This window comes from Phaeodactylum tricornutum, chromosome 21 (genome assembly GCF_000150955.2).
Source record: "Phaeodactylum tricornutum CCAP 1055/1 chromosome 21, whole genome shotgun sequence".
NCBI classification, from domain to species: domain Eukaryota; phylum Bacillariophyta; class Bacillariophyceae; order Surirellales; family Neidiaceae; genus Phaeodactylum; species Phaeodactylum tricornutum.
In genome coordinates this window covers 60,880-83,451 of record NC_011689.1, presented here as the reverse complement: position 1 = coordinate 83,451, position 22,572 = coordinate 60,880, and the positions used below count along the sequence as shown (strand labels likewise).

The 22,572-nt window shown below is 48.2% G+C and overlaps 6 protein-coding genes across 6 annotated transcripts; 2 read left to right on the top strand and 4 right to left on the bottom strand.

Moving 5' to 3' along the window:
* Positions 1–258: 258 nt before the first annotated feature.
* PHATRDRAFT_49153 (predicted protein) lies at positions 259–3,579 on the top strand. Its single transcript, XM_002183887.1, has one exon. It carries the CDS (start codon positions 737–739, stop codon positions 2,939–2,941), a length of 2,205 nt encoding a protein of 734 aa, XP_002183923.1. The 5' UTR covers positions 259–736; the 3' UTR covers positions 2,942–3,579.
* Positions 3,580–5,613: 2,034 nt separating this feature from the next.
* Positions 5,614–7,098, bottom strand: PHATRDRAFT_49151 (predicted protein). The gene has a single exon (XM_002183770.1). The coding sequence runs from the start codon at positions 6,996–6,998 to the stop codon at positions 5,961–5,963; it is 1,038 nt and encodes a 345-aa protein (XP_002183806.1). The 5' UTR covers positions 6,999–7,098; the 3' UTR covers positions 5,614–5,960.
* Positions 7,099–8,235: 1,137 nt separating this feature from the next.
* PHATRDRAFT_49150 (predicted protein) lies at positions 8,236–10,188 on the bottom strand (the record flags this gene model as incomplete). Its single annotated transcript, XM_002183769.1, has 1 exon — positions 8,236–10,188. One exon carries the CDS (start codon positions 10,186–10,188, stop codon positions 8,236–8,238), a length of 1,953 nt encoding a protein of 650 aa, XP_002183805.1.
* An 843-nt stretch (positions 10,189–11,031) lies between these two features.
* PHATRDRAFT_49149 (predicted protein) lies at positions 11,032–13,054 on the bottom strand (the record flags this gene model as incomplete). Its single annotated transcript, XM_002183768.1, has 2 exons — positions 11,032–11,206; positions 11,517–13,054. The coding sequence occupies 2 exons, from the start codon at positions 13,052–13,054 to the stop codon at positions 11,032–11,034; spliced, it is 1,713 nt and encodes a 570-aa protein (XP_002183804.1).
* A 120-nt stretch (positions 13,055–13,174) lies between these two features.
* On the bottom strand, positions 13,175–17,708 carry PHATRDRAFT_49148 (predicted protein; the record flags this gene model as incomplete). The annotated part of the gene is made up of 7 exons (XM_002183767.1): positions 13,175–13,928; positions 14,057–14,516; positions 15,022–15,086; positions 15,202–16,051; positions 16,168–16,258; positions 16,345–16,388; positions 16,799–17,708. The coding sequence occupies 7 exons, from the start codon at positions 17,706–17,708 to the stop codon at positions 13,175–13,177; spliced, it is 3,174 nt and encodes a 1,057-aa protein (XP_002183803.1).
* A 3,147-nt stretch (positions 17,709–20,855) lies between these two features.
* On the top strand, positions 20,856–22,163 carry PHATRDRAFT_49147 (predicted protein; the record flags this gene model as incomplete). Its single annotated transcript, XM_002183886.1, has 1 exon — positions 20,856–22,163. The coding sequence occupies exon 1, from the start codon at positions 21,063–21,065 to the stop codon at positions 22,161–22,163; it is 1,101 nt and encodes a 366-aa protein (XP_002183922.1). The 5' UTR covers positions 20,856–21,062.
* Between the last annotated feature and the right edge of the window lie 409 nt (positions 22,164–22,572).

The window sequence follows — 22,572 nt, the reverse complement described above, 5'->3', positions numbered from 1 at the left end:
GTCACCTCCATCTCGTGTTCGATCTCCAGCGCCTACTCTCTATCATTTCAAAATTGTTTACACTAGGACTAACTGTAAATGTATCTATATTCTGTCTAGTGACTTTGGCCATTTCTTCATTGACAACGCTAAAGTTAGTGGGGTAGGTATCCCGGATCCGGGTTTTTGGTGTCAGAAAGGCCCCACCCCATACCGGACGCACAAAGCCTTCGGGTATCAAGCTGGCAGATTCGGCAGCTCACTTTGGGGTTGCTATCCTCAAATACTCAACCTCGGCCCCCCGTTCTACGCCTGTCGCGTCACTGCACGGTGGCTCCTTCGTCTCTTGGTATACTCTACTGTCGTGTGATATCTAGAGACGTGGAGGGAGTCGGGAGCAGTCCAGAAAGAGTACTCGGGACGTTGTGGGGACGAGATTACAACGGCTCCGACCTTCGGAAAGAAATTAAGCTGGATCGTTGGATTTGCTACTATAAGTAGGGTCATCTAAACGAGACGCTGTACCGCACGTAGCGCTATTCGTCACAGCATACGAACCACCAAATCACTGGCTACCATTGGATAGAAGGACAGAAGGATACACGCATCAGTAGGCACATCGCCACAAGGCCTTTGAAGTCAACCATTCACAGTCAACGATCTTCAACGGCTTCTGCTCTCTGTAGAACGACACCAAGACGACGCACAGCCTAATATACCTATACAGCGCTCTCGACATTAATTATAAGAAGCCTTCATGGGAGAGTGTTCTAAGTGTCGTCGGCATCGGCGGTACCTACCTCGACCGGTGCTTGGGCTCTGCCTGGTGGTGGCGTCGCTGGGATTCCGTGCGGCAGGCTCCGCCGTGGCTTGGATCCTGCATCCGGCGCCGATCCGTTCCAGCGGAACGGCTACTGGAACAAGAATAGTGTCGACGGGTGAAAGCTCTCGTCGTCCGCATCGCTTTCCGGACAATGCATCCCAGCAACAAACGCCGCTATCGGCGCGTTCCGCCAGTACGAAACGCAATCGACCCGCCGAATCCGACCGACGGGACGACATGAACGCGACGAGTCCCATTATCAATGCAACTAACGTCTCCGAAGTGAACGCGACGAAACCCATTGTCAATGCCACGAACGTCTACGAAGTGAACGCGACGAGTCCCATTATCAATGCCACTAACGTGCACAGCGGTACCGTGGATACACCACCGTGGGCTTCGCAGGAATACGTAAAACTTGCGATGGTTCACAGTCGTCAGTGGGCCGTTCTAGATGGCGCCGAATGGTGGAGTGTCAAAATGCTACTCGAACGGCAAGAGAAACAAGCCCGCGAAACCGACGCTCAGAAACAAAAAAAAGGAGTCAACGGGACCAAATCGTTCACACCGCCAACTTCCATACCGTCCACACCCTTTGGTTGTATGCGAATTGTAACCGGCATCGTCAATATGGCGAGCGCATCGGCGCAAAGATCGCAAAACGAACAACGTGTAATTGGGATGCAACGTATGCCGCAAGTAGGACCTACTACGAAGGACAACCTCACTGATGGCGCTGTTGTGCTGTACGCGGACTCAGTAGCTCGGATACCCGACGAAGTGTCGGACGATCAAGCTGTTGCTACCTACTTTCGATCGGTGGCCATCCATGCGGTCTTGCCTCGTCCCTTCGTACTGAAAGGCATCGGTGGAGCTGACGATGTATCCTTCACACAAACGTCGGATATGGGAAAGGTCGTTGTGGTAGGCGGAAACGAACGAGCTATGTGGGCGGCCAACGCCTTGGACAGACTCGGGGTACACGTCACCCTAGTCACGACAAATACAGCTATTAAAGCGAAAATTCCCGACAGCAAGAAAAGCGACATCAAAGTACTGACACCGGCAGTCGGTGAACTGGAGTTGGGGTTTGCCAATGTCGTAGGAAGGTTTGACGCGCTCCTAGATACGGTTGGGAATGAACACGAAAGAGGGATTCAGAGCTCTGTTTTGCGTCTACTATCGCAACAACACGGATGTGACGTATACGTATCCATCGAATCCACCTCGCAGGCCCTCATCGGGCAAGAAGGAGTGCTTTGGGGGCCTGGCAAGGCCAAAACGCACGCGCAAAAATTGCAGGCAGCACCGCAGCGTGCTGCTTGGTTTGCACCACCTGCACAACTAGGGACCACTGTGGCACAATTACTTACTCTGCACGTCCAGGATGCCTCTTCCAAGTCCTGGCAATGGCCCAAGTTGCCTATTACAAAAACTCCAGACAGCGTGGCAGTTCAAGGTTGGAGTATGGGAGAATTCTTTGAAGCCACCACATGGCCACGCGATAGCAATGGAGCTACAACAACCCGATACGGCTTCCCCACGGTAGAGGATGTCAGTGGTGGGGCGGGCGATATGGACGACGAGGACGAGGAGACTCTGGATGGAATGATGGTTGCTGCACCGCCGTTACGAAGCATGGGTAAAGATGCTTTGCAACTTCAACAAGAGAAGGCTGCGGCCGAAGCAGCCGCGGCCGACGCAAGTCCTTATATTCGATCCGTTGTTGGTGTCTCTGGATTGCAAAAAGGAATCATTGAGACGAAAGCCGATTGCATACTATTCCTATCGGCACCCTTTTGTCGAACTTGTCGCTATTTGTCACCGCAGTACCGTCGGTTGGCACGCCAGCACGATATCAGCGAATCGAAAAAGGACGGTGAGCAGGCCATTTTTTACGCCAAGGCGGATGCTTCTGGCCAAGTGGGCAAGGCGCTGGGTCGTGCATTACAAGTAGACGCCGTGCCGGCCTTTGTCTTGTTCCGAAAAGGAGAGAGGTTTGGATCGGTCTTGTCCATTTCGAGACTACCTTCGGCCAAATTGGATGCGGCTGTCCGTATGCTACGGGACGGTGTCTGGGACGAAATAGCAATTCGCAACTTGGACGACAAGCCCTTCATGAAGAAGCGAAAAAGCTAATTTCGCTCGGCCGCCAAATCGTGATGTGATTTTGTTATGGAAGCTCAACAAAAGACTACTTGGTATGACAATACCGGATTAACTCCTTGTTGCTATTTTCACTGTTGTGGTCGTTCTTGACGACGATATATACCTGAGCTTCGCAACGTATGCGTTTCCAAAATTTTAATTCTAGGAGTACAAGATACAATCTAATTTTTTACCCAAAAGATGTAGTTGGGCAAACAACACAGTAAGGGGTCTGGCAGGCTCCAATCGGGAGTACCTCTTCTCGTCATGCTTCTGGATAGGCGAGCAATTTATGGATTTCCACCGAGTATCCACTGCCCAAATCCAAAGTGAATGATTCTCCTTTCGGACCCACGCGGATCACTTCCGCGCCGGGGATCGATAATACATTGGGAATGCTTTCTGTTTCTATTGCCTGCAACGCCATTTTGTACGTGCTGTAAATTTCAGCGGGGATTGTTTCTGAAAGCCGTCGGAGACGCCGGCGATCATCTTCTTCTTCTCCTTCTTCCTCCTCCTCTCCGTGATCTTCGTTGTTGTTATTGTTGGTTTCTCCTGCAGTACCGGTGCTGCTGTCTTCTACATCGGTTGTTTCACCACTGCTATTGACGCTGTCAACAAGTGTCGATGTGGATGCTTCCGAAAGACTAGTTTGGCTGACGGGAATACCGTATAATTCGTTCAAAACCTGGAAATTGAATTGTCCCGGAGCCAGATTATTCTGCGGCCTGGTGGTGTAGTCCATGCAGTCACCTCGATCTCGGTTGAAATAATTCTCGTCCGTATGCGGCAACCCAAACCCGTGACCTGTATAAGCAATCGAGTCGACAGTATGAGTTTGCCGGTTGCATAAATTCGGAACGAAACGGAGTGAAGTCATTCGCCAGCCCTTATTGTTCCTCAATACGTACCAATCTCGTGACACATGGTATAGAGTTTTTGAGCTTCACTTTCCCGGTCAAGGTGATAGTCGTTAAGTTTCGCGACGGACAAGATTATGAAATCGTTCTGCAAAAAGACAACGTTGATTCCACGCCAATCGGTGGGTCCATAGTTTCCGTTACACACGTTCATACGGTCATTATATTCGGCACAGTCGGGATCATGCGGAAACTTCTGCGAGGTCAGGGATAGCACATCCGGCGTGCCGTCTTCGTTCCATTCCCGCACGTACCGATCAAAAGCCGGAGTCCAGCGATCTTCACAGCTGTTCATGAGGAATAGATCGAGCCGTCCCGGGGTGGCGCGGTTATCCCATTGATGGGCCTCGAGACGCCCCGGCGGGTCTTCTTGGACGAAAAAGTCCAAGGGGTCCCCGCCCCCGGTGTAAATGACTAGCAAAGCAGCGGAAATACCAATCGCCATAATGGCGAGGATCATCCATCGAAACAAGCAACCACACGAACGTGTGCAAAACGTATCTCGGCAAAATCCCGGCGTACTTGTGGTGGAAAAATGGTCTTCCGACGCATCATAGTTACGATTTTTACTGCCACCAACATTCGTACTGTGTCCCCACTCGGTATCGTAGGTAACGGCGTGATGTTGTGGACCATCGAGAGCGTTGGATAAGGAACGGGGTGACATTGTGTGTTGGGCTGTATGGATATAGAGTGCTGGTCGTGTCAGATGCAAAGACGACAAACAAGATTGATGCAACTGGCGTTCAAATGCTATGGATGCTATGGATGGCAGTTGTTTAGTTGATCTTTGATCAATGGGAGCTTTCCGGCAGTGAAAATTGTAGATCGAGACGTAAGACTCAAATTGTGAGAAAGCGAGTGGAAATCGTAGCCCAAACGGATCCGGAGGGAGACAGATCAGTCGGTTGAGAGGATAATTGCCGGTGCGCGATAACTTGTTCCGTGTCGGTCCAGTGAAATAGGTAGTAGTAAAGGAGGCGAAAGGCGGTGACAGAAAGTACGAAATATACTAGGTATAGTCGGTTGGTCGGAAGCGTGCTGACTATTGCGCGTTTCGAGAATCGGAGCCGTTAAGGTCCGAAAAAAATCAGGAAACGGCGTAGATCTCTCTCGGTTGGCAGAACGATGCAAAATGTGAGTGTACGTCAGCCGGAAGCACGACTCGGCACCGATCGGCAAACGATTAGGGATATGACAGTTGGTCCGATACCGAGCTACTTAGACCGATTGATGCACGCCACGTAAAAAGCAGCCTACCAATTCATCAATCTTACGTTGATTCGTCCGTTGACTCGGAATAGATTTCTATTTCTTTCCCATTTATTTCCAATCGGATCGCGTTTCATTTTCGAACGATTGAAATTAGCGGCACTTGGAATTATCAGTGATCTAGTCTCTAAAGCGTAGATGCTACTTTTTTAGCTAAGTATATATATGCAATAGAAATACCATACGCTATGGTAGCAGTGGTGACGGTTGACGGTGAGTAGGTTGATTGTATTCTTCTAGAGGGTAGCAGTCTATTAGAGAGGGGATCAAAACAAATTGCAAATTCAAGGCAGGCGGTCGCTGAAAAATCAAAGAGAGGAGCCTCTCTACTAGTCATCCTATTTGTAAGTGCCACTACACGTTCTTTTCCCCCATATCGAAGGAGGACAATGGGGCACGGAAAAGAACGTCCGTCCTATCGCATATGCTCCAAAGTTCCACAGCGACTTTTCCATCCTGTACTCTTTAGTCTTTTTTCGATTTACTGCTTATATTTTACGTATACTCTAGACTAAACGCTTGTACCGCCACCAGCCGCCCAGTCCGTTTCACACATCACGAGTGTAGTAAACCCAACGCCCAGCCCAACAGCACCAACAATACAGCCGTGGCCACATGCAACGACAATTCAATCATCGTCGAAGCTCGTTGGACACTTTCCTCGTCCCACAACGCATGATCAAAGTTGTGTTTTTCTGGTACAATACCGACACTTTTGCTATCCAGACTACTCTTTCCATCCTTCCCAGTCCACCACCTCCAACCACGACAGCCCAACACTACCCGTCCGTGTAAGTTTCGTCCATTCCGTCAAATAGTTACGGAAACGTGGCACCAGGTCGCATGCAGGACTTGTTCTGCAAATAGTCCTTGAAGGTTTCCGGTTTCTTGCCGATAATCTTTTCGAGATCGGGCGAGTACGAGCTCGAGAGCTCGTCGACTCCGGAGGCCTTCATTTTTTCAAATTCCGCCGAGTCCCGTACGAGCCAATCGGGCAAGCCACGGGCCTTGACATCCTTCTTGTAGTCGTGGTAGCCCATTTCAATGTGCTGAATGTTTGTGCCGTAAAATTCGGTCAAGAGGCGACTGACTTGACGATCAGTAATGGGACCAGGTCCGGAGAGATTGTAGACCTTGTTGCGGTGTGTTTTGCGGTCCATGAGGACCACCACGGCAGCGTCGGCAATATCGTTGGGACTCACGTAGTTGACTCCCATCCCGTAGGACGCCGTAATGAACTTGTGATCTTCGCGGAGCATCTTTCCTTGATGAATAAGGGGGGTACTCATGAGATGCGACGCGCAGAGGATGGTGTAGGAAATGCGCGAGTCGGACTTGGCGTGTTCGAGAATGTCGTCACAGGTGCCGTGGAACTCGGCAAACTGCACGTTGGAACGGTAGCGTTCGGCCGCGGCGCCCTTGCGCAAGAAGGAGACCTTGATGAAATGCTCGACCTTCTTTTCCTTGGACTTTTTGAGAAAGGTAGGGAAGACGTCGGACCAGTGATCCATGTGCGGGATGGTGCAGAAGACCGTCTTGGCGCCGCTGAGCGCGTTTTCAAAGCTTGCTTCGTTGCCCCAGTCAAAGTCGACGACTTCGGCGCCCTTGGCTTCGAGAGTTTCGGCGCACTTTTGCGCAAAGGACTTGTCGTCACCGCCAATCTGACGATCACCGTACCAGATACCGACACGCACAGACTTGTGCCCCGCTTCGAGGAGACTGAGCGCCACACGGTAACCAATCACTCCGGTTCCGGACGTGATAAACACCGTGCCGAGATCCGAATCGAACGTGAACTTGCCCAAGCCGGGAATCACGTCGGCCAAGGCCTTGCCTGTCTTTTTCATGAACGACATGGTAGAAAAGGAAGAGTGGAAACGTTGGTCGTTGGTCTTTTACGGAAAACTCGCAAACCTTGTCTGCGAACACAGTCAATAGCACTCGAATTGTGAGAAATCTATTTTGTGTGACGTTCGACCGGAGATCCTTTGCCTCGCGTTGACGTCAACAGGGGGGCCCAGTCCAGTGATTCGTAGTCGAACGCTCGACTCTTTGAATACGTACGTTTCTACACACACCCTACTTGTGACGTGGCAACTTGAATTGCGGGCTGACACGTAGAATTGCGTAGAATCGTTCTTCAACTTCTACACTTCCGCCAATCAACATCTTGCGAATCGCCAATCCGTTCCGGTGACCTCCACCCGTGACGCATTCCGGGCTAGTGACGTATGTCGAAGAATCCCAGGAAGACGGGACCCAAAACGAAAACGCGGGTTTCTTCGGAAAGGATACCGCCATGTTTCCCCACCTAACGAGGAAATTCAAACGCGCGAGTGCCATTTTTTCTATTAAATAATACAATCTATCTATAGGTTGCCCGGTGCTAGGCCCTAGCTATTTAGTAGAGAGGGGCCCAATAATGAATACACTACTGTGCGGCCTGGCCCCGTGTCGGATACGGTTCTGCTCCTGGTCCGTTTTCACAAAGCACGCGACTACAAGGGCGACCATGGCGTCGATCGTACCTCCCTCGTTTCCGCCTTGAAGTTATTGCGACGTTGTCAACCATAAACAAGCAATCTGACCGACGTGACACCTCAGCACATTCATCGTCACCCTTGTTCGGGTCGAACGTGCACGCGACATTTCCTTTTACGTGTATAAAATATACGCGGCCTTGCCGGAACTGGAATGGGCACAGATGTTTTTGTTTGGTCGCTCCTCCGTCTGGCCAAAACCACTGACCCTCGCCCTTGATTGGCGTCGCCGTCAGCAGAATTCTCAGTCAACAGCTGCCATTGATACTTTACAAACTTTTAGTTAACTCGCAAAACCCTGTAGTGTTTATCAACGGCAAGCACGCCCGGTAGCAACCAAAACTTGCGTCTTCTCGACCCAAAAAGGGTTGACAGATGCTTTAACTGTAACATTTGACGCCATCCTAGAGAGTATAAGAATCGACCAACAGCTGCTTTGGTGTCGTCGCAATACAAGCAAAGCTTCACGGGCAGTCCACAGTGTATCGACTCAAAAGGTAATCATGATTGATCCTCTGACCCTTCGCTCAAGTAGCGCGACGGCCTCCGTTCATTACTCCCAAAAAGGAATCCCGTTGGGTTCCTTCTTTGGACTGTCCTTGCAAGGTATTTTGCTGGGCTTGTCTTGATAGTAACAAGTCACAATCGGATCTACTTCACAGCAATGGTCGATCGCTGCCTCGGCCGAAGCCGTCGCGATAATCTGTTCGAGTTTTACTTCGCCAGCCTTGGCATTGCCGATGTCCTCGTCCAGTATGCACACATCCCGGGCGTACCAATCACCCATTTGTTTCATATATTTGAGCTTATCCGATTTGTTGTACGTCCAGCTCATATGCATTACAATTGGAGCCACTTTACCGTCGTCACCGGCCCGCTCGAAGACACCAAAACGCTTCTGGTATTGGAACCCACACGGGAACAAGAGTCCCTCCGGCGTGAATCGACCCAACGTCTTCACCTTCAGTCCGCGCCACGAAGCTTGCTGTTCCAAGACGGTATTGAGGACGGCTTGATGCGATTTCATCACCGCAACTGTGTCGCCCATACGGGCGAGTGCGGCCCAAGTATACAGGGACCGCTCGTTGTTCCTCACAAAGTAAAACCCAGAATTTCCCGTATAAGGGGCAAACCGCTTGGTCCGGGCTCCGTCGTCCTGCATTATAACATCCATAGTCGTCCAGTGCGTCTCAAAGTACGGCACGGGATCTTGATACCAAATGACGTCGACGTCTTGAAAGAGGACATTGTAACCGAGTAGTAACACCACATGAACGCAGTACACTTTCGCCATCATGAGTGCCGCAAAGGTCAAATCGCCGTAGGCATCGGCTGCTTTCGTGGGGAAGGAGCGCACCCCGAACGCACCCGGGAGACTGGTTACATCCCACGCTCGTAGCCCCAGTGACTTGGCAAGTTTGTAGGTTTCCGTATCGGTCGCAAATACCAGAACGTGTGATATTGGCAAACCACGACGGGTGCAGCTGCAGACAAAATTGACCAGCAATTCGGATTGACCTTGATTGCACGTCATGACAACAATGGTTTGGTTCCGGGCCGCCTGGTCGGCAATCGGACCAAGCTGTTTCAAAAAAGTCGGCAGTGTGGCGTGATACTGCGCGAGCTCGTCCCAATAGCGCCTACCCGGTCCCGGCACCGAGGTATAAATCCCACCTTCCGTATGCGTTCGGGAAACGTACCGGGCGGGCAGCGATTCGTTCAAGACTCCAGTGTTCTGGGCCCCGTTCCGGTGACCCGTTCTTACACTCGCAAAGTGAGAATCGTCAGGGACGCGCATAAACTTGTGCACAGTGGCGTCGTCATCCCATTGCGGCACAATGGCCACACAGTGGCGTTGGAAGGGTGGTAAGGTCGACCGCACGTGAACCACCTGGACAACGTGACAGTGGCGGGTTGCGTCCTCCGCGGATAGGAGCGGCAAAGCTCGCGTCGCCGTACTACTGTTGGTTTGCCGATACGAAATAAAATCCGGCACACTCAGGGGACTCATATGAAGGAGAAGCGCTTGTTGATGTTTTTCCAATCTCTGGTTCGCCTTTGCTTTAATGTCCAGCGGGATTCCAGTATCGTACTGGCTGGCAAAGTCCGTCCGGTCCACCCGACTCATACCGGCCACAAAACTCCGATACTCTGCCGGGATAAAGTTGTCGTGATCAAAGCTGGCGGATTCTGGCTGTGAGGAACACGGCGTTGGTTTCGGACATGCTTGAACTGCTTGGGGGTGTTGCATTTGCTGTTCCATGTGTCGAGCATTCATCCATGAAACTCCGTTTTTGCTTGCACCTTCGCGGTTGACGAAGGGCTCCGTGCTTGTTTTGGTGACGGAAGTTTGCACGGAAAACCCCAGCTGGTAGCCGATCCAGCAAGCGAGCAAATGCGTAAGGAAGGCTCTCGACAACGCCTTCATCGATCCCGAGTACAAGCACGAACGGTTCGCTTTCTTGGTTGCACCACTATCACCACTGTCGCGAGGTGTGAGTCGCATCTCGATTTAGCGGAATAAGAGACTTTCTTTCAGGGATATCGCGTTAGCGGTTAGCCGGCGATGAATTACTGAGGTGAGCAAATCGGCTCTCATACGAAAGGAGAGGAGGAAAGGGAAATCACGTCGCGAATTATCTGAGTGATTGTATTATGTGGTTGGAAGCAAACCAGCCAACATGATTTCTGTTCCCATGTTTCCTGCTTGTCACGTGTTGCGTGGATCTCGAAAGTATGGTAGGTGTTCTGGTGTACTTTTCAAGTCAGTCACAGTCCAATCGGAGTAGCCTACTAGACAGACACAATAGTGATTTGGACGCGAAATTTTTCCTGTGTTCATCAAGTGTGAGAAGGAGTTATAATTATATATATATCAACCTCTTTTTGCTATTCACATTTCACTAGATGTTGCAGCATCTGACATGTCTGAGATACTAGATTTTTTTATGTATCGACTGTGGTATCAATATTATTGCTTTCGAAACAATTTAATCTATATTACATTGTAGATTCTAACTGGTGGAGCAGAATTTGTTATTGTCGGCATCGCAGAATGAAAACGCTACTTTACTGCTCTCAGCCATTTTTGCCCAGTCATTCTCAAGTCGGCACGGACGAGGTCGGCAACGAAAAGTTAGAAAATCGACAGTATCGGTTTCTGGATTCGATTGCTAGTTCAGATCTCAATGGAGTGAATTCATGGTAGCCACTACCACCATCCTTGTACGTGTTGTTTACTGGACCGGTAAGGAAGTATACCGGCTGAAACAGAGCCTCGTGAGCCCATGGAATAGGAATAGAGGTCGACTGTTGAGCTATGGTCTCGAAACGTACATTTATTCAGTTTTCAGTTTTTCGTTAGTGCTTTCGAGTCGTAGAGTTGGTTGTGCATAACGTCATCGCGAGGAATCTTGTTGTGTGGGACAAGGAATCGTGTCGATGCCGGGATTGGCCTGTCAAGTGGAGCTCCACCAGATGTCGTGTTTCGTCCCTTCCCACTGAGCTCACGGAACGACGTGAAACTGATAGTAGCGGTAGCAGCAATACCGGACTCTGTTTAGAAGACGGCGTCTCTTTCGTGCATAAGAGGATATTTTGCTTTCACTCGTTGAAGGTATACGAGAAGTTCGTTTTCACGGACAAGTGCGGAATATCAATCGTAAAAAGCCTTGTCGATGCGAGCTAATGTAAAATATATCGAGACTCGAAGTTTAAATGATTGATCATTTGACAATGTTGCGTTCAATATGCACAGCCTGTGCCAGGCAACAGCGGCCAAAAGCTGTTTACACAATCCATCTGTGATCTCTTGACTCTCGTGAAACCTCTGACCTTGAAAAACCTTCTAATTGCGCTGCACTTTCGCCATTTTTCTTGCCTTTCACAGCGTCAAAGGAATCTCTTTCCTTGGGTTCCCTCCAACTTATATCAAGAAATTCAAAAATTTCTTTTTCGGAAGTCGTGTCTAAAACGCGAACAAGAGATCCTCGATCGAAAACACCATGGTCGTTTAACGTATAGTTGAATTTGCGTGTTGCCCAAAGGCGCATCGATCGATTGAAGTAGCCATTTCCGGTGAAGTAAAGACTCGCGAAAGCCTTTTCTCGCCAAGGATAAAATTTAATATCAACTCGGCGCTTCTTACCCGTCATACAAGGTGATTTGAAAACACCCATATAGGAGCTGCTCGAAGATTTGTCTCGTTTGTCGCGCTGCGGCGACCAGTGACTTGGTGCATCTGGGATTGTTTCATATAGCTCATGCTTCATGCCGGAGATAAATGTCAAGTGATATGCGATGTGTCCCTGTTGCCGTAGTTCGTCGATAAATTGTCCCAGTGCTTTCGGTGGGACCGTGTGATTATAATCTTCGTGTGTAATAAGAATGTCAACATCCCCGCAAGCGTGCTTCCCTCGTCGATAGCTTCCCATTACACACACTTCCGCCTCAGGATAGGACATTTTGAAAATGTTAGATATAATCTTACCGATACTTTCGACTTCCGTTCGATCCATCTTTTCCAGCAAATCGTCGTAACACAATACGCCAATGTATTGGTTTCTTTCCAATTGTAGGTTCCCTAATTCGACAGCTTGCCGAACCTCATTAATCCTCTTAAAGCCAGCATCCACCAACTCCTTGGCTCGAACCCGACCTACACCCCAGATATTCATCATATTCTTCATAGCAACCCGATCCGGATCTGATTCCAGATTACGCAAACGGCTGCACTGCTGCGTTCGTAGATAATCTGTAATGATATCCATCGTCGACGAGCCGAACCCGTTGATCGACGCGAGATGGCGAAGAACCTCCGGGCTATCTCTGATTTCGAAGCCTAGATGCAGCAATCGACCCGCCGTAATTTGAAACGAATAAGACTTCCAAGCATCCAGTTCTCCGTTCAGCGGCATTTCCTGGTGACGTTTAGACAAGGTCCGAAAGGCTTCCGATAGAGATTGGTTAGTTTTGTAAACATTCGACCGTGAACTTTGCGAATCGTTCGACTCTTCATTTTTGTTCGTTCTATGTCGTTTGCATTTTCGCTTAGGACCTATTCCAAGATACGTTTCCATCATGGTAGGTTCCTCCAGAGGCGGCTTGTCCAGTCGATCCCCGCGATGAACCCACCTCCGCGTGGCGCAAACAATGCTATGGTCGTACAGAAAAGATGACATTTCTTCCAAGGAATCGAAACCCAGTGCTTGTGCAATCGAAAGTGGCTCCTGGACTTGTTCACTCACGACAAAATGCGTCGGCCAAGGCGGGATATTCTTGTCAAAAGAGGAGAGCACCTCAGCGCCACGCTGTTGTACATGATGTTTCAAGCCTTGAATTGGACCTGATCCATTCAATAGGGTCTTATTCATATCCAATCCTTTCTCAACAAAGTAGAGAATAAGACGGCGTTTTCTATTTTCTGAGTGCTTGGAGTCGATAGAAGGATCTTTAATCGGTTGGCCGGATAATGCAATTGGTGGCGACAACTCTCAAATTCCCTGTGTAGCTCGAGAGATCGGTTGCAAATACTCTGGCGGATGCGATGGACCTTTCGGTACGGAAGAAAAAACTTGTAAACCCTCCTCCATTCGACTTGGATCCCTTTTGTCGTTTCCATCGTGAGCCCTGCTATTTTTTGAGGCGGAACGCAAACTTTCCTGAGTAACGTCGTTCTTTGTAGAGGGTTTCCTCCAAGAGAGATCCAGCGCATGTGGTATGTTCTCGTTTGAGTCGCCATCATTCTGAAGTCTCTCTGGTTGATATTGTTCAATGTCCCGCTGAACCTCTTTCGTTTCCACAACGGTGTGGTCTAACGATGCTCCATCCGTCGTGAATGAGAGCCTAGGTCCATTGGTTTTAGATATCGGTGTATCACGCATCCGTAGTTCGCCTACAGCTTTGTTCTCATAAACGGCGGTGGCAGCTCCTCTCATGAGTTGAAGCCGAAGGGGTTCCAATAATACAAGCTGCGTTTTGTTTTCTGCCTTGTCACTCTCGTTGTCGTCGACTTCAATCATTCCATTCTTGTGGAATAGCGAAGGAGGCGGGAGTAGCGACAGCGTGTCTCCTGCACTGATCCTCCACCAACCTACCAACGCGGTATCTTCGTTGTTGCTTTCTAGCTCCAACCCCCGTCTAGGAAATCTTGGCAAATTCTTCAACGGGATTTCGTTGATGGTGACACATTCCAATCCGGGATAGGAACGCTCACTCTTGCCAGGCATGACGGCAAACTCGTAGTCCCTCGAATCGTTTAGCGAGCAAAGTAAAGGAAACGACGAGGCAAAAAACGCATAGCCCAATGGTGAACTCGCTGACAAGCATCACATTTGTCTTGCGATGTTCTGTAGTGATACGACTGCGGCACTGACGTATCGCGGTTGGGCCTGGTGTTGCACCCACAAGCCGCCCATAAGGCTGGTAAAAAGTCTACGCGTCCAAGTGTGCGGCGAGCAAGCGTCGAAGCTTCGTTCTTGCTCGAAGTATCTGCAGCAGCCGCGTTCTTTGGCGATAGAGACGATGCAACTTCGGTCAGACGCATACATAATTCCACGGTTCTACCGAACGAGACATCCGTGTCGGTTCGTACAGCATAGGAAGCAAAAGGATGCCCGTTCTGCTGCAACGGAACGAGGAAATCAATCACGTCGTCGGTCGTGCTACCAGAAGTGTTTGCTTCCATCGTTTGGCCACGAGCGAACGGCATGAAGGCGTCCTCCCATGGTTTCTGCGGAGTGTGTAAACAAACATCGCAAAGAATTGGAGCCGACAGTGAAAGAAAGGAAAAGCGCAACCCAAATCGACGGACGACCGCAGACGAAACAACATTAACTGTACAATTGTTAGGCACAATCATCCGTTTGATTATTATTATTATGGGCTGAAATGCGGTAAAGTCAACAAGTGAGGAAAGTTTCGAAAGCCGCGAGGACAATCTGCCATTGGACTGCCCCCGATTTCCTGAATGAGACCCTATCCTCGTTCTACTCAACGTCAGTATTATTTCATGATTGTCCACTTCTACGAATTCCAATGCTAAAGCTAGCCGTGAAGCTTCTTTACAGAAAGGGTTGGATGGGTGGGGTCAAATGAGGATCACTTCTTCTTTGCAAGCTTTCTAGGATAATGGACAACATTATATCGTGTTTGCCCAACAGTATAGAATCGGAATCAGAGCAGAAAGTTGTTCCTTTATTGCAGCCGGAAAGAGAAGAAAGTGGTTTGTCCTCCATGGCAATCCGCGCTGATCCCTAAGAATCTACGATGGTAAAGCAAACATCCTCATGGGTTCGAGATCCAGTAGGGAGCGGGCTCGCACTGTCGGTACTGCTGGTACCTTTGACATCAGAAATTTGGCGCAAAAAAACATGCTTCATCTCCCATTCGGAAAACACCAACTCACTTTTTCTCCTTGTCTACAAGCGGAAAAGTGTGGAGACTTGGTTGGCTGGATCGCTTGGGCTTGTGCTGAATGCGGATACCCTTTCCATTTGGGCCATTCCAAGCAATCAGGTACTGCTGCGAAACTTGATGGACAAAATTGTAAATGGTCGATAGTTGTGGTTCAATGTTGAGCGTTGGGTCGTAGGATTCGCCGTTGGAACCATACCGGAACCCAGCAACGGTAGCGTGAAAGGGCATTTGGTCCTCACGTTGGATCGCAATAGGAATGTCAAAGCGATGCAGATGCTGGTTTAAGTCATGATTAATTCGCATAAGTGTTTGCTGCGAAGCTTCATCAACCAGCACGATCGTCGTCACGGAGTTCGGAGATTCGTGCCAGGCTTGAATTTCGTCGAACCGTAATTCCATATCAAATTTGGCTCTTCCCGTCCAATCGTCGATTGCAGCTATCGCACGCTTCGCTTCTTCAGAATTCAGGCAGCACAAGTAGGAAAGTGAAACGTGCATGCGTCTTTGCGGATGTATCGTAGTAGGTTGGCTAGGAGTCGACAAAAATTTTGTGGCTTGGTCGTGGAGGTCTCGAGATGCGGCTTGGAATGTGCGGACGAAAGATTCCGTGCATTGAAAATTAATACCCAGCTTGTACGATGAAGAATTCCTTTGAGCTTTCCAATCAACAGTGGGCATATATTTTTCTGGTTCCCCAAAGTACCATTCGACGGTAACTCTGTAAAAGTCCTGTTCGTCGTTGAGAATGGAGCCGAATCTACTAGACTCCACGTGACGATAAGCACCGCAATCGTGCGGGCATCCGGTCCGAAACGGAAAATGCAGCGTGCGCTGTGGCTCGGCGCGACCATGAATGAGCTTCTCGTTCCATTGCGGAAACGCACTATTCTCTCGTCTCTGCTGAATGATTATAAACGCTGTGGCAATCGTCAAGATACCAAACAAGCGCTTTACTGTTAATTGAGTTCGAAAACACACTTTTCGGAACAAATGACGACAAATAGTGTGATTTCTTTCACTACTAGAATACATCTTCACCATAATGAATTTGTGCTGGTTTGAAGTATACTCTTAAGGCTGGATGCCAACGGTAAATCAGTATCTTGATCGTGCACCATTTCATTGCTCGGTTCATTGTTGCGTTTCCCCTCTCGGTCGACCTATTGACCATCATCCTGTCACAGAAACTGAGACAAGTCCCTATGCGACAGTGAAAGTGTGGAAGATCTGACAGTGAACAACTTACGTTAATAAATGTGGAATAAGCCATGCGAACCTTCGAAACATAGACTGTAATAAGTATAGACAGTATCACCTATCAGCTTATCAGACCTCCAGAGTCGTCATATATTACTGTACCTCTCCAACCAAAACATCTTCGATTGTAAAACCTTAATATCACAATCAGAGAGGACTGGCTTTTTGTTTGATATTGTTGCTAGCTTTAGTCAGTCCACTCAGAACGCATGGCTATCGTCAGCAACCTGGTGAAATTTCGTACATATTTCTTGTTGAAATATTTGCTAGCCACATGCAAAGACAAAGGAAAAGAAATATACTGTAAATACATTCTCCGAAAATAGAATTCGTGAACAAGCACGACTGCCCCTACCAAGTCTCCTTATCGATCAATGGGAAAGTGTGTAAAATAGGGCGAGGAGAGTGTCGAGGATTGTGCTGGATACGAAGCATGTCTTCACCCTTCCCTTTACGGTCAGCTTTGGTCCAAACGTCCTTGTACTTGTCCGAAACCTTCTGTACAAGCTTGTAGACAGTGGGAAGTTGGGACGTAATGTCAAGAGATGGGTCGTACGATTCAGCGCGGCCTCCGTGGCGAAACCCAGCCAACGCGACATGAAATGGCATTTGGTCTTCACGTGGTACAGCAACGGGAATATCGGAGCGCTGCAAATGACGGCTCAATTCATGATTGAGTCGCATGAGAGCTTGCTGCGAAGCTTGGTCGGCAACTAGAACGGTCGCAACTGCATTCGGAGCCTCGTGCCAGCTTTGGATTTCGTCAAATCGCACTTCAAGGTCAAACAAATCCCGTTGGGTAAGCCACTCATCCATAGCAGCAATGGCTTCACTGGCCTCCTCGCTATCCAAACAACAGAGGTAGGTCAGGGCGAGCTGCATACGTTTCGGAGGATGGATCGAAATAGTTCGGTCTGGTGTTGACAGTTGCTTTGTTGCCTTCTCGCCCAATTCGCGGGATGCCTTTTGAAAGGTACGTACAAACGATTCGGGGCACTGGAAATTGAGTCCCATGCTGTAAGAGGAAGAATTCTTTTGAAGTTTCCAGTCTGTACGGGGATTGTACTGCTCAGGTTCCCCCAAGTACCATTCCAAGTTTACGCGGTAATACTCATCGGTCATGAGAGCACCGTCCCGGCGATATTCGTGACAGTCGTGCGGGCATCCGTCGCGGAAAGGAAAGTGGACCGTTCTCTGTGGCTTGGCTTGATCGTGCAGCAGTTGTTCGTTCCACTGCGGAAATGGCGACTGTCGTCGTAAGGCTTCCGACCGCGCTTTGTTGGTGATACTGTCGTTTAGTACCACCAGAAACACAATACCAAATACAAGTGCTCCCGTTACAAGGCGTTTCATAGTTACTTGTGTTCTAAAGTTTCGCCACTGACTCCGCGAACTACCGTATGTCGTGTCGAATGAGTGATCTAGCAGCGAACTTTTCATTTTGTGAAATACCTCAGTCTAGAGCAAGCGGAAAATATTCTGTTTTTGACGTGCGAGCTACCGTTATAGAAAACGACACTGTTTTGTTCTAATTTACATTTAATGTGATGTAAGCAATTGGATTCCTCATTTTGTCCGTACCTCGAGGAAGATTCATTCGAATTCGATAATACCGTCAAAGTACACTGCAATCTGGTTCGCGAAAAACCGGTCAAGATTCGAAAGTCAACTCCGAAGAAAATTGGAGTTTTTGGTCTGTCGTAAGATTGACTGTGACAGTGTCTTCTAAACGACTTTAGCCCGGGCCAGCTATATCTTCTTACAGTCAAATGAAGAAAGGAACATGCATAATTTTTTTTTGTCAACACAAAAACGCAAGTGAGTGTGACTGACAGAGAATACTGAATGTCGAGCAGCGTTCGCAAGAAAGAAGTGAAACGCATTCGGAACAAGTCTCTTTGATCAATCAAGCACGGTGAATTTACAGTTTCTCTTTACTATTAATAACAGGAAAGTAACTTTCTCATTCCTCCCGCAGCCGTTGCTCATCATCTTCGTATGAGTTGTGGCTTGCCCCGAGAAGAATGTCTGGAAATGTCTCGTGAAGAAGAAAAACCACAATTTTTGGTGCTGGACACTTTTTTTCACAAGGATTGCCGGCTCGCTTTTGTTGCATTTGCCCATACCCATTAATATGTTGAACATCGACTCCATCAGTATGTCGATACTGCCATTTGAAATTGTCGAGCAAAAGCATCCCTCTAGTGGTTCATTAACGCATAGCGTTTTCACCAGAAGTGCCATCGTACCGGCGTCTTCCATATCCACCTGCGTTCCTTGTCCGATGTACGGCTCCAGTAGATGAACAGCGTCACCGACAATATCATTTTGCTCAAAAAGGCCCATTGTTCCAAAGTCGGTTCGAGCAAGCAACAGTCAATCTAGAATGTTTGTGACACATGTTGCAAAGTATTGTAGTATCGACGATTTCATCCACAAAGTACCAAGCGCTCAGCAAGAGTATAGCAATCTCTTTGACCGAACATCTGGTCGAGATCAACCCCATTCCCCAATTTAGGCATGAGGTTAAGGAAAGTGAAAGCACATTTGAAAGCATTCACGAGTGAAAGGAAGGCGTGGCATTTTGCTGCGGTGGAGCTTGCGTAGCTCATGAGTCTCTTGGTTTGAAAAGGTCAATTGCACCATCGCGAAGGCCAGACTTCTCATCAAGGACTTCAATCCAGTATACGAGAACTGGGGATCGACAAAACTCGATTTTTATAAAAGACCGAGTTCCGTCCGCCGCGACCAAAATTTGCGTGGTACGGAAGGTGCCAGTCTCAAAAGGAAATCCGCGCTCCTCCGTCCAGTAGCGAACATTTCTTTGAATTGTGTGGGCCAAAGGACATGGGAATCGGAGCTTTCCTCGTAGAATAATCAACAGATCAGCTTCACTTCCGGCAATGATTGACCTTGTCGACAAACAGCTTGCAACAACTCGAGAGAAAAATCATGTAATGCTCGCAAACCGTGGGGATGCAACCCCTAGCCCGCATTGACGTCTAGAAACCAGGCACCGCACCATTGATTCCTGGAGCGACCTCTAAATACGGTTATAGAGTCAAAGCGGTTGCCAGTCCCGCGACGCTTCCATCCATAATAACAAGCATAGCCGTTGAGGCATCTGGCGTCAGATTGTGTTAAGAGAGGCAAAAATAGGCTATTTCGACGTTATGGAACTCGCTAACTGTAAGGAGTATAATATGTGACTCCACAGTCAGGATTTGGGAAGTGTGGTGATTTCCAGCTGAGCACGAATGACCATATATTCCAGATGTTTTTAGATATAAAATAGCTTTCTGTTCGGTGAGAATGTCTGAGAGTGAAGTCTTTTCGTTGCTGAACAGTATTGCTCTCTATTACTAGAGTGTCGTCCAAGTACTTATAGAAAAATATTTAGAAAACTTTTAGTCTTGCGAATGGCTTTATTTGGCAATTGCCCTTTATATATCTGAACAAAAAGCCTCGAAAACGGTGTTGCTGAAAGAATATACAAGCGATACATATATGGAATTTGCAGCTATGGCAATCGTGTCCCATTTAGAGCTAGGATGGGTAAGGGGTTCCTACGCTAGAGCCCATCCGCCGTATTTCCGTGCGGCTCGTGGAGACTACCCTCGAGAGGTCACTGCTTTCCTTTGGATTGTGTAGAAAACCCCCATACTTGCCTATCGCAATCAATAAACTAACAGTCAAGTATTCCGGCACTGCAGTTATGCTACCAACTAAAGTACGAGTTCGTTTCAGACGCCACCAATTTTGCCTGTAGTTTTCACTGATAAGCGACAATGCCGCTGTGCTCGCATATATCGGGAAGTTTCTATATTCAGCAGCGTAGATTGTGGCATGCATCCACAATAACAACCTCTAGAGTGCCCCTTGAGCTAGCTGGCTCCTTCCGAACCTCCAACAATGAAAGGGTGGTCCTACACCAAAAGTGTTCATTGTTAGGGGGTATCTTGTGCTTGTCGTGGATAACGGAAAGGCCCGGCCCCATAGATCTTACTTGTACTGCCAACAACAACTCCCAGAAGAATTTCAGAGCTGTGCTAGTGGAATCGGGCAGTTCCATGTATATGCAGCGAAATTCGACACCAGACAGGGATATGGATCGCATAAGCCCATATAAGACTACGGTTGAATCGGAGCCGCTTGAATCATGGTCAACTCATCGAACAAACGACCGCCACCATTAATGATGTCCTATTCGTGATTCTGTCTTCTGGATATTTATAATATCTTTCATACCCACTTAAGTTGGCACCTTCCGGTCCACTATTTTACACAAATTTCATTCCAGTTGATTTCTGTATTGAATATATTTCTTTGTACACAATCCAAATATCAACTGCATCTGTTTGATAATTATGGAAAGGCGTGTGAAAGTCCTCTCATAAACAACTATTTAGGAAGTTTTCAAATTTTGCATAAGGTTCTGTCTATGGGTCTTGAGACTATCCACCGGTTTTGGGGTTCAAAAAAGCTCCCGAACACAAGACTCTCTCGACGTGATAACCGTGCGCTGTCTGCGTGTGTACTCCCACCTTAGGATTATCAGCCATATAGTGTTTGCAAACGTTGCTTTGATCTGCAAACTATGGGCAATTTGTGTAGAGTACACAAATCAAATGCATTCAGCACAAGCAATCCCTCAGCGATAATCTAAGATCCTCGGATGTTCTTTCATTTGCCAAGTGCAAGGTTGAAATGAGCCACACTCCGCCGATTCGTCGTCCTTTACATAATCAGGCTTCAGATGGTCCAGAAACGGGTTTGAATAGGTTGCCATATCGAGATTTCGCAACTCTGTCAACCCCGGAGGTTTTGAAAGAAGTAAAAGATGATCCCAAGCAACCAACACAAACGCGGGCGCCGTCGAAGTCCCGGTTCCCGATTGTTCTGCATAGACTTTTGGAACAAGCACCTGTTGAGGACTATGAAAATGTAATATCGTGGTGCCCTCATGGCCGTGCTTTCATAATCCATCAACGCGATCGGTTCACAAAGGATATAATGCCAACATACTTTCGTCATCAGTCGCAATTTGCTTCATTTCAGCGTCAGTTAAACCTCTATGGTTTTCTTCGGCTAACCCGCAAAGGACCGGATCGGGGTTCCTACTACCATGAACTCTTTCTTCGAGGTCGTCCATCGCTTTGTCATCATATTCACCGGCTAAGAATAAATGGAAACGAGGTGCGTCAAAGCACAATCCCAGAAATGGAGCCGGATTTTGCAGCACTGCCCCCTGTTAATCAGCCCATAATCGATTCGTTTGCTACCGTAGCAAATGCTGCGAGGAGAAGTTTGGCAAGGTCAGACTCAGAATCGGAGAATGAGCCGACGGCCAACATTATTTCAGGAAATGAGGATTCTGCTTCGTTGGTCCGCGACATACCTTCGCTTCTCATCCGTAGCGGAGCTCTGCCAGTTGCTCAAAATACGGGACCCCGGGAGCGGTCGGTAGAAGAGAAAACAACTGAAGAGATCTACTACGAGCTGTTTCCTGAGGATCGACAACGACTTCGGAATCGACTGCCGATTATGTCGGTACCCGAGGTAGCGGGATCGTCTGTAGCCGCTCGTTTGCCTTCATCACAAGGTGACACAAAGCCTTCACCCTCCAAGCGACCGCGTCGGAACAGCAATCTTTCTACTCCAAAACCAGGGACAAGTAGCATTGGCAGCACGCCAGATGACGTGAAAAGCGGAAGTAAGGATGAATCTCCACCTTCTGTTGATCTTGAAATGGCCCCGAGGGAAACAGCTGACATGGCGTTATTCCTGGACGATGTTGACCTTGATTAGCAATACACACAATACTAGCTAATTGCGAGGTGATTCTGCAAATCACGTTCTTTATGGTGAAGTCATAGCATATGGTAGGCTTTTTGTCAAGTTTCTCTCGTGTTTTGACTAACATAAGCTCAAAGATTACTGTCAACCTTTGCTTGCCAAAGAGAATCACACTGTCCTCATGCAAGCAATTTATCAATGATTGCTTGTGCAAAGCCTAGAGGGAAGAGCTGTGCTATCAGCGATCATACTAACTGCAAACAAAAATGTGCTTTTGTCAATGTCTTTAATCGTAATGACCGAGAGCTTACTAACCATTTCTTTTTGCAATGGAAAAGTTGAGAGCAATTTGTCTCCTCTATGCCCCTCTTGTTCCTACTATTATTCTAGAGATTCTACGATGAGACACTAATGGATTTGT

Bases quoted from the DNA above. Each gene is read 5' to 3' on its own strand.
- PHATRDRAFT_49153 (XM_002183887.1), top strand. From the start codon at position 737: ATGGGAGAGTGTTCTAAGTGTCGTCGGCATCGGCGGTACCTACCTCGA.
- PHATRDRAFT_49151 (XM_002183770.1), bottom strand. From the start codon at position 6,998: ATGTCGTTCATGAAAAAGACAGGCAAGGCCTTGGCCGACGTGATTCCC.